Here is a 10,845-nt window from a genome sequence, read left to right on the forward strand (position 1 = left end):
GGGAAAGACAGGGATTTCCCCTCTTGCTTTTGAAGATGGACAAAGATCAAAGATGAATAGCATCAACCAGCTAGGAAGAAACAGAAAATCCGAAAAAAGGTAAAGAGGTGATAAACTAGCACCAGCAGTGATGCTATCATGAAGATACAGACATGTATATGGACTTGACATACAAAACTAAGTTCACAATCTTATTATAAAAATTTAGCCCAAATCACTCTTCTCTTGAAGCAGGATCCATCCCAGTCGATGGGCTATCAGCAAAATACTCCTGGTGCTTCACGTTTACACCATACTGCTCATTCAATTATAACAAAGAAACAACATTATTAGATAAGAAAGAAAACTGAAGTGGGAGGTGGGAAGTGGGAACTGATTTTAAGCGCAGACCTTAGTAGTCAGTGTCACAATTTTCTCAAGCAGGTGAAGCCAATTACATGACTATCCCTTGCACAGTTATTACATGCATGTCCTATTAACATTCGACATTATGTTGCATTTTTCAAAATCATTTTTGCATTTCTTATGCTCTATCATGCACAAGTTCTGTGAGATAAATTATACAGCAAATCAAGGGATTCTTATCTGCCCACTAAAACAATCACCCCAATAAATCAAGTTAAAGAAAATCAATACGTTGAATAGCATCCATTATTCTACTTCAAGACGAAGTGGAAAATAAAAACAGCATAGCTTCAAAAATGGCGGGCATATATTAATGAGCAACGAGAGAAGAAGGTACTTGTCCTTTGTTGGCAGGTAAAAGAATCTCATGAGATTGATATATACTGAGTCATTTCAATAAAATTATTTTCAAATCTTCCAGCTCCAACAACTGTCCAAACAATCAATCACAATGCTCATCTATTTTCAGGTTGAAGTTAACTGAAATTCTAAATCACAGGCAGGAATCATGCATCCTGAGATCTTAGAAAATACAATATAATAATGGCAAGGGATAACACAGAAACTAAGCCCACCTAAAGAAAGAACAAGACAGAACAATTTTTTGGGCTTACCTCACTCAGTGCCTTCGACAGATCCTCCATTGTCAAAATCAGGCGCTTTTCCTGTAATCACAAAAAGTTAAGACCAGTGCAAAACAGTCTATATAAACAAATATAAGATTGCAATGGGACTACTGTAGCACCTTTTGCTGCTTGTCCCTTTTGTCTTTAACTACTGGTGCCGGCCGTGCCTTGCATTGCCTACAGCATCGATGCATAACATTAATGACACTATCAACTGGACATTGAAATCTTTTAAACAATCCCTTTGGCGAACACAAAGAAACTTTACAATTCAATTAACTCCTAGTTCAGATGTTGAATCAGCTGTCAGCACTCGGGAAAAAAAAATTAACCATTTACATTCCATGCTTCTTATACCACAGATCATATTTTACAAGAGCTTCTAACCGCAAATTTAACCAGGAATATAGGAAGTTAGGTCAAGTCCAGAATCTCAACATGCAACAAGATAGTTTACTTAACATTTCCCCAAAAAAGATAATATTTTTAAACAGTTGCCACCATCTTCAGCTCCAACCCTAGACATGATCTTCCACTTCAAAAACCCTAACCCCCTCCCCCATTCCACCCCACACACACACATCAAAATTAATAAAAATGCTCAAATCCATTAAAATCAAAACCAAAAACACTGAACAGATACGTACTGAAGAGCATCAGTTGCAACATCTGCAACAAACTTCTGTGTCGCAACAGCTACTAATCTAACCCTGCAAAAAAAATAGGAAAAAAAAACCCCATAAACGTAAAAAAAATCCAAATCCCTAAAACACACCACATTAGTTAAAACACAACCCATTATTCCAAATTCAAAAACAAACCCATTTCAGCTGCAACAATAACCAATTAATTTATGCTTTTTTTGGAACAAAAAGAAAAGGGTACCTACAATCTGACATCAGGACATTGAAACCCACTTTTAGCCAAGTAATGCTCCACTAATTCATCAGGAATCTGAACCACCAAAACCATCACAGTGTCAAAAAAATTAAGAAAAAAAAAATTAAGCTAAAAAAAGACGGAATTTCTAGAGGCGGAGGTTCACAGTGGGAGTGTAATCCATTAAAGAAGCGAGGAATTCAGTGAGAGTGGCATCATCATCGTGCCTTGCTTCACTTGATTGCTGCTGTTGCTGACTGTTACTGCTGCTCGTGTTGTTCATTGTTCTCTCTGATTCCCGATTTCTTTTGCTTCTTTGATTTTGTATGCTCGAAGTCAGCCTCTCTGTCTTGCCGGTTAATTTCGCAAATTTATCTATTCTGGGCCTTTTGGCCTCTTATAAGAACCAATATTGACTTTTTTTTACCCTTAACAGACGAATATTTATTATTAGAGCATCTCCAACGCGAGATGCTTTTTAGAAGAGCTAAATTGATAATATAAATTTTTGAATGGTATAGATATAATTTTTTTTATTGATATACATTTCAATGGTAAGAAATTATTTAAAAAAGTTAATTATATTTTAATATATTTGATACATAATTATTTTAACATAATTTATTAATATTTATAAAAATAAAGAATCAATATCTTTCTAAGAGTATCTCTAATAAAAAATATTATATTAAAGAGCTAAATAAAAAAATAGCTTTTTAAATAGTATAAATATAGATTTTTAAATTATATACATTCCAATAATAAAAAGCTATATAGAAAAGCCATTTATATTTTAATATATTTCATGTTAAATTAATTTTAATATAAATATATAACTAATTTAAATATTTTATATATAATATAATTATGATGTTATTAATTACATAATTAATATGAATAATTTATAAAAGTAATATAAAATTAATGAAGTAATATAAAAGTTAAAAAATATAATTTAAAATTTATTTATATCAATATTTTTAATTTTAAGTTTTATATGTTATTGTTAAAATTTTAATTTTTAAAAAGTAAATTCAAATTCAAATTTTAAAAAAATTATTGGCCAACGGCTATAAAAATAGTCGTTGGCCAACGGCTATTGTTTTAGCCATTTCTACAGTTAAATGTAAAAATGGCTGTTAACAAAACAAATAGTCAAAATGGCTATTTATTTAGCTTACCCGTTGGAACATGAACAGGAAAGAGATAAATGGCAAAACACTTTTAGCTTTCCATATGGCTTGTCCGTTGGAGCTGCTCTTATAGTAGCAATATGAGCCACGGGTACCGGGCTAATGAGTCAACCCGGTTACATGCTAACACAGGCCTCGACTCAAGTGAGGTTTGAAATTAAGATGGGTAACCCATCCTCCTCAATTAAAACTCGATTTAATCCTTTTTAAAATAATTAAAATAATATTATTTTAATTAAAAAAAATCTTGAAATAACACCAGTAACCCACCCAATTCATTACCCAATATAATTTTTTTCAAAATATTTCATAATCATGGTTGTGATTTTGAAGAGAATATGATTGGCTTAGAGGTTATTATGATTGTTGCTATGGTTATTATTATGGTAAAAATAATAATAATAATATGTTTAAAAAATGTTCAAGTAGAATTTGAAAATTATAGAAGTAAAAAAGAATTGGACATGTTAAAGGAATATTGTTCACTCACTCGGACTTCATCAATTTAAATTCAATCACATTAATATTAATATCAATATGATTTTCATTTCTACTCATATATTTCTTAAAAATCATACTAAATTTAATATAACTATTAATTAATACGTTAAGTATGGTTTAAATAGATAAATTTAAATGGATGGAGCACATAGCAATCAAAGAACTTGCAGAATTTCAAGGAATGCAGCCCTGAGCACTTTAGAGAAGAGAGCATCAGCAAAGGTGATAATACAAAGCGATCATCCAAGAACTTATTCATCTTGCACTAGGGAATTAATGACATTATTCTGTGATTTCAGATTTTATTTCATCAGATATGTTAATGCTTGCTTCGTTTCCAGTTCACCAAATATTACAAGTCCAACAGCTAACATCTTGAGAATTTACAAAGAAGAAAACAAATGAAATCTTCATATTCATGAACGGACTCTATATTTGGTAGGTAAATACGAGAGAGAGAGAGAGATCAACAAATCTATGCTGCCCCTCGCTGGCTATACCGCTGTATTCCGTAAACGTCTATGATGCCTGGAGGGAAAACTGGATCAGTTGCTGCCCTTACTGCAACTTTTGCCACAGCAGTAACATTGACTGGGGGGGTGAACAAGGGCCCAACAAGGGGAAGCTGTTTGAGTGGTTTTGCATGTTGAAGAACCTGCAGCGGGATTGAAATTCATAAATTACAATGAACCTTCAAATAACAGGATTGAATACAGTAGCTTACAAATCCTCCATATCACATTTTCAAGCATTTCTCCCATGTAAATGATAAAATAGCAACATAACACTCCTTGAAACTTAATTTCTGGAGACTGCAATCGTAGAATGCTCCTATAAGACAAAGTTGCAACCTCCTTTTATTCCCTTAAGAGTTCTAAGAACTAGTCTGCATAGTTGTGCTTAAAGACCTAAAACTAGGAACAACTGGCAAGATGCATAGATGGGGACCAATAATATTGAGAATTTGAAAAGTCATCACAGGGTATGGCGTTGTTTCGCAAACCTAAAGCTGCAAAAAGCCGCAGCATGGATATATATCATTCAAGTGTAGTTTGGGATAACCTAGTAATCTAGATAAATATACGAGAAGGAAGCGCAAGAACTTACCATCTCCAATGGAGAACCAATCACACCTAGAGGTAACTTAACACTTCCAACATTGCGAGTTCCGTAAATAAACCCAGGCCTGAGAATCACTCCTAAACAAGGAAACACAAAACATTTCATCAGATTTGGAGTTCCTATAATCCATAACATATGATATTAATATGCTGTCAGCTACAAGGGAGACATATATCCACATTACTAATCAATACAAACACTGGAATTCTAAACTACAAGATTTTTGAAAATCAAAGACAACAAAAGGAGTACCAAGATATGAAGGATGAAATCAATAAATCATAATAGCATTTCACCTGAAGGAAATTTTTCCAATTTCCCGATCCAAAAGTTTTAGGACAGCTCTATGACTGGAATAGAAAGAGTACAAGTACCAAGAATGAAAAGAACAAATTTTACCTCCGTATGCAAACTTGGTCAATAACTCTGTTTCAGCAGCTTTCTACTTCAAACAAACCACAAGTAAAATGCTTAATGAGGTAAGAATGATAGGAAAAGGGAAAAGTAAATATCATGACGACACTTGAAAGCTTTGATTCTTCTTGTGATATAACTATTTAGTATCAAAATATGTGTTACAGAAATCAAACTGAATCTATGTATAATACAAACTAGTTATTTTAAAGCTTTAGAAAACAGTCTTTGTTTCCAGAAAACAGAAGATGTAGATGTGCCATGCCAGACATTCGCATTAAAGTGACATGATTCGACAACAAGTAATGAAAATAGTACCTTTCCCTCGTAATATCCTTGCAGCAAGTAATTGGCCAAGCCAAAGTCAGCAGAAGAGATGTAAACAAATCTTTTAACACCTATAGCAAATAAGCAAATCAACTATCAAATCCAGTCCACTAAAATAAGTAAAAATTGGGAGGTAGCTCAGCTGGTAGACCACACGCAAGTTCCCAGGGTATTTATGAGTTCAACAACATCCCTTCACCAATCAAAAAGAAAAGGGAAATGGTAGAAATGGAACCACCTACTCTCTTCACCAATCAAAAAGAAAAAGGAAATGGTAGAAATGGAACCACCTACTCTCTAACAGTTTACTTATTGGTGGGGCCAAAAACATGTAAAAGAATATAAAAATTCACAAAACTTGAAAAAGTTTTCTTTTGCTATCAGTGTAACACAGCATGCTGTTAGATTGCAGATGTACTATGAAATGAAAAACCAAAGACCATGCTAGATCAAAATGCCTTCTAGAATTTGCTTCCTTTGAGGATGATTGAAGAAATAACTAACGATAAGAAATTGAGAAAGAAACACAGTGCCTAAAATTCTCTCCTTCGCTTATTCACAAATATCCACACAACCACAACCTTGCGTGACATCTATGACCATTAGAATACCTAATTTATTCGTAACTCCAAAACATGAGAAGATTCATCATAAAGGATCCATTCTCAGAGAAAATTCTAACAATGGGTGGAGCAACTTCAAGTGAACTAGGATTCCCTCTTACAACAACCGTGAAACAGACTGAAGCCTCTGAGGACTTCTATTTGGAACAGCTTTCCAACACTTACACAGAACTCATCAGTTATGAATCACCACAAGGCCGCAAGAACGAACTATATAAATAAACAGCAGAAAAAACTTAGCTTCCTTTTAAGTATACCTTTTTCTGAAGCAGCTCTAATTGCATTAATATTTGCAGTTCCATTAATCTTATACATATAAGACTGTGAGCCAAAACCACCTACACAAGAAATCTAGAAAGCAAACACAAATTAGCAGAAAAGACCAATCACTCATTAAAAGAGAAGAAGAAGAATCACATCCTGTGTAGCAAAACCACCATTGCACACATGTGCGTGCACACGAAAAAAAATGTTATTTTGGTGGAAAAGTGAGGAGATCACATACAACAGAGGTGACCCCATTTAGAGCATCCGTCCATGAATAAGATGAGAGTAAGCTTCCTAGAGAAAGAAGACTGTTAGAAACAAAAGTTTACAGGCATCAAGACATCAAAAGCATGGAGAGAAAAGGAAAGCACCATAGAACAATGCAAACCTTGATGCCAAATCACATTGTTAACCCATGAATCATGTATGGATGGCCTACCAGACCTGAAAGGAACATGAACAATTAGACATCAACTGAAAATGACCAACTATCAATAAAAAAAATTACAGCTTTAGAGGATCACAATACCTGCTCAGGCTAGCAACAGTTAAGCCACGGTCTATAGCTTCTTTGCAGATATGAGAACCAACAAATCCATTTCCACCCAATACAAGCAACTGCATTGGCTAGCATATCAATTAAAATATACAAAACAATAAACTAGAAGATATCAAAAGCGCCAACTATGGTTCATTATCCAGCATACCTTCTCTGTCGAGGGTGGAGGTACATTCACTGTCTCAGCCTCCTCAACTTTAAAGGGTTCATCAACCTTATTAGAATCAGTTGATAGATATCTCCCATTTCTTGATGCAGCAATTGTACTTATTCAAAAAAAATTAATAAACTAATCAGAAAATGCAACACCTTCACATTTGGTAACGCCACAAAATCATACATTCAGTTGCCATCAATTATTCCATTCGCAAAATATCTGCATGCAAATAAAAGAAGAAAAGCCCCAAGGATCATTGCCAATTCCCAAAACATCCCTTTTTTTTTCATTTTTGGCATTTACCAATAAAAAGAGAAGCTTCTAAACACTCACAATCATACAATTCTCAAATCAAAAGCACCCCATGTCTTCAAGGAAATCACTAACTCTTAAAATTCCCTTCAAGAGACAAGTAAATAACACAATGTAATCTTACAAGAAATCAATGTCACGCAATATTAAAGAAAGAACCCATTTTTTCCCTAAATAGAAAATAAATCACAAAAATAAATTTTACATACTTATCAATATAAATAATTCTTGACATAGCAGGAGGAAAAAAAAACCCAAGAAAGGAAACGAAACGTACTATAATTTGGAGAGGGAAGTTCTTGATTGGATCAAACGTGAAGCAAGAGGAGTCATTTTGGTGATTTGATCATAAGAGAGTTTTGGGTTCTTGAAGGATCTGCTTCAGTTTTTCTACTTCTTCCTTCGCTACCAAAAACAACGAGCACGGTCCAACTTCCAAGGCGAAAGAGAACACATGGCGCTTGATGGAGGCAGGTCTTGGTGCCTATGTGGCTTGACGTCAACCTTCAGTTTTGTGTCATGTTTTTTTATTATTATTATTAAACGAGAATCGGTAGTTTGATTGAAAAATCGAGGACAAACGATAACATGTCTGCCTGCGTCCATTTGGCATTGTGATGAAATGTGATCGCAGCTGTTTTAATAGTGATTATAATTTTCAAAGTTATTTGATTTTCTTTTTTTTTTCATTTAAATTATAGTCTAAATTTAAATTTGATAAAAACTATAATTTTTAATTTTAAAAAAAATATATATCTTTTCAAATCACAACCTTACTACTATTTAGCAATGTAGTATCATAGAGTATTGCATTAGTATTGCATTATTTTCTATAGTATTAAATAAATACTTAATATTAAAATAATATTTTTATATATTTTTATTTTTTATATTATCATAATAAAATTATCTAAAAATATCAAAAAATACTAATTTTATTTTTTTTAAATAAAAAATAATTTAAAAAATACTTTTAACAATAAATATTCACAGGATATAAAATAAAATTAAGGTGACCATATTTGTTTTTGCGTTTCAAAAATGTTTTTGAAAAACTTTAAATACATTTTATTTTTTAATTTATTTTAAATTAATATTCTTTGATATTTTTAGATCATTTTGATACTTTAATTTTAAAAATATAAAAAAATTATTTTAATATATTTTTAAATAAAAAATATTTTAAAAAATAATTTTAACTGCACTTCTAAACATGCAAGAACTAGTACATATGAAGTGATTAATATAAAAAGTATGATTTTTATCTCTGAATTCAATAGTATTTTAGTTATCTTATCCTTCTTTTAAAAGCAAATAGGTAAAAGAATACTCCTACTTACAATGTATTATTTTTTACCTCAAAAGACATATTAATAATATTCTAAATGGTGTGGGAGAATTATTATTTTCATATACACAATGTATTGTAGATTATAACAATAATTTATAGTGAATTCCTTCTTTTTATATATATATTTTTAATTATTATTTTTTTTCATAGATTACTTTTTTTTCAACTTTTCTATTTTTTTTCTTTTTTACTTTTATTTTTTTCTCAAAATTATTTTTATTGATTTTAATTTTTAAATATTGACCTGGTTAAAAAAATTTATTTGTAACTTGTTTATTTAAAATACTATGAATTGATGTGATGTTTTTCCATATAGTTTTTTTATTTATTTTTTAAAATTATATTTGTCGATGTTTTTTAATATTAAGCTAATTAAGAATTTAGTTTTGTAATTTTTTTCTTTTAAACATTGTTAATTGCTACAGTATTTTTTCAAATCGTTTTTTTATGATTTTCTCTAAAATTATTTTTTATTTTATTTTTTAATATTGAGTTAGTTAAAAATTACAATTATAATATGTAAGAAAAACACTTTAACTTTCTTCAAAAATTATTATGGATTGCTATAGTATTTTTTTTCATATGATTTTTTTTTGTTTTTGCTGTATTTTTTTCTAAAATTATTTTTGTCAATTTTATTTTTTAAATATTAAATTGATTAAAAATTACAATTATAAGTAAGTACTCTAAATGATGTGGGGGAATCATTGTTCACCCAGACAATGTATTGTGGAATACAACAGTAATCCATAGTGCATTCCTTTTCTCTTTTTTTTTCAACTTTTTCCTCTTTTTTTTCTAAATTACTTTTTTTTCAGCTTATCTATTTTTTCTTCTTTTTTTTTTTGTATTTTTTTCTCAAAATTATTTTTATCAATTTTACTTTTTAAATATTGACTTGGTTAAAAAAAATTCTTTGTAATTTGTTTGTTAAAATATTGTGGATTACTACGGTGTTTTTCCACATAATTTTTCTATTTTATTTTTTTATTTTTTAAAATTATATTTGTTGATTTTTTTTATATTGAGATGATTAAGAATTTAATTTTATAATTTAAAAAAAAACATTGTTGATTGTTACAGTATTTCTCTGCATGGTTTTTTTTATAATTTTCTCTAAAATTATCTTTTTTATTTTATTTTTAATATAAAGCTGACTAAAAATTACAGTTGCAATATGTGAAGAAAACACTATAACTTTTCTCAAAAATTACTGTGGATTGTTACAATATTTTTTCTCATATGATTTTTTTTCTGTTTTTGTTATATTTTTTCCTAAAATTATCTTTATCAAATTTATTTTTTAAATATTAAGCTGGTTAAGAATTGCAATTATAAGCAAATACTCTAAATGGTATGGGGAGAATCATTGTTCCCCCACACACAATATACTGTGGATTACAAAAGTAATCTACAGTGCATTCCTCTTTTTTTGTATTTTTTTTAACTTTTCCCTTCTCTTTTTCATTTTTTCTCAAATTATTTTCTTCTTTTTTTCAACTTTCCTATATTTTTTTATTTTTTTTTTCAAAATTATTTTTATTGATTTTACTTTATAAATATTGACCTTGGTAAAAATTTTACTTTGTAATTTAAAAAAACTATATTGTGAATTACTGTAGTATTTTTCCATATAGTTTTTATTTTACTTTTTATTTTTCAAAAATATATTTATCAATTTTTTTTAATATTGAGCTAATTAAGAATTTAGTTTTGTAATTTTTTCTTTAAAATATTGTTGCTTGCTACAGTGTTTTTTCGCATGACTTTTTTATAATTTTCTTCGAAATTATCTTTTTTATTTTATTTTTTAATATTGAGCTAGTGAAAAATTAAAGTTACAATATATGATGAAAGCACTATAAGTTTTCTAGAAAATTACTGTGGATTGATATAATGTTTTCTTCCACATGATTTTTTCTATTTTAGTTATATTTTTTTCTAAAATTATTTTTGTTAATTTTATTTTTAAAATATTAAGCTCGTTAAGTGACACGACTAAAAGATTGATGTCTTCTCCCAAGTGCAGGAGTGTCAAAGTAATAAATAACCCGGCAAGACCGGGGTCGAACCACAGGGAGGTTAATTGTACAAATTATAAACAACAAT

The 10,845-nt window shown here is 29.9% G+C and overlaps 2 protein-coding genes across 2 annotated transcripts; both read right to left on the reverse strand.

Moving 5' to 3' along the window:
• Positions 1 to 44: 44 nt before the first annotated feature.
• On the reverse strand, positions 45 to 2,331 carry LOC105117030 (transcription initiation factor TFIID subunit 10). Its single transcript, XM_011014563.1, has 6 exons — positions 2,077 to 2,331; positions 1,921 to 1,985; positions 1,679 to 1,741; positions 1,151 to 1,208; positions 1,020 to 1,070; positions 45 to 295 (listed from the first exon to the last, which is right to left on the reverse strand). The coding sequence occupies exons 1-6, from the start codon at positions 2,191 to 2,193 to the stop codon at positions 215 to 217; spliced, it is 435 nt and encodes a 144-aa protein (XP_011012865.1). The 5' UTR covers positions 2,194 to 2,331; the 3' UTR covers positions 45 to 214.
• A 1,515-nt stretch (positions 2,332 to 3,846) lies between these two features.
• LOC105117031 (uncharacterized protein At1g32220, chloroplastic-like) lies at positions 3,847 to 7,862 on the reverse strand. Its single transcript, XM_011014564.1, has 10 exons — positions 7,663 to 7,862; positions 7,065 to 7,182; positions 6,887 to 6,975; positions 6,746 to 6,801; positions 6,596 to 6,651; positions 6,348 to 6,441; positions 5,459 to 5,538; positions 5,126 to 5,168; positions 4,712 to 4,803; positions 3,847 to 4,259 (listed from the first exon to the last, which is right to left on the reverse strand). Exons 1-10 carry the CDS (start codon positions 7,716 to 7,718, stop codon positions 4,080 to 4,082), a joined length of 864 nt encoding a protein of 287 aa, XP_011012866.1. The 5' UTR covers positions 7,719 to 7,862; the 3' UTR covers positions 3,847 to 4,079.
• Positions 7,863 to 10,845: the final 2,983 nt, after the last annotated feature.

Source organism: Populus euphratica, unplaced genomic scaffold (genome assembly GCF_000495115.2).
Source record: "Populus euphratica unplaced genomic scaffold, PopEup_1.0 scaffold1153.1, whole genome shotgun sequence".
In the NCBI taxonomy this organism is placed as follows: Eukaryota; Viridiplantae; Streptophyta; class Magnoliopsida; order Malpighiales; family Salicaceae; genus Populus; species Populus euphratica.

What these genes read in the sequence shown, in the direction of transcription:
- LOC105117031 (XM_011014564.1), bottom strand. Translation starts at nt 7,718, where the DNA reads ATGACTCCTCTTGCTTCACGTTTGATCCAATCAAGAACTTCCCTCTCC. An exon ending in CAATGTGATTTGGCATCAAG is followed by an intron (nt 6,652 to 6,745) that starts GTTTGCATTGTT and finishes TTCTTTCTCTAG; the next exon opens with GAAGCTTACTCTCATCTTAT. An exon ending in TAAATGGGGTCACCTCTGTT is followed by an intron (nt 6,442 to 6,595) that starts GTATGTGATCTC and finishes TTTGCTTTCTAG; the next exon opens with ATTTCTTGTGTAGGTGGTTT.
- LOC105117030 (XM_011014563.1), bottom strand. Translation starts at nt 2,193, where the DNA reads ATGAACAACACGAGCAGCAGTAACAGTCAGCAACAGCAGCAATCAAGT. An exon ending in GTTGCAACTGATGCTCTTCA is followed by an intron (nt 1,209 to 1,678) that starts GTACGTATCTGT and finishes TCGATGCTGTAG; the next exon opens with GCAATGCAAGGCACGGCCGG. An exon ending in AAAGGGACAAGCAGCAAAAG is followed by an intron (nt 1,071 to 1,150) that starts GTGCTACAGTAG and finishes TTGTGATTACAG; the next exon opens with GAAAAGCGCCTGATTTTGAC.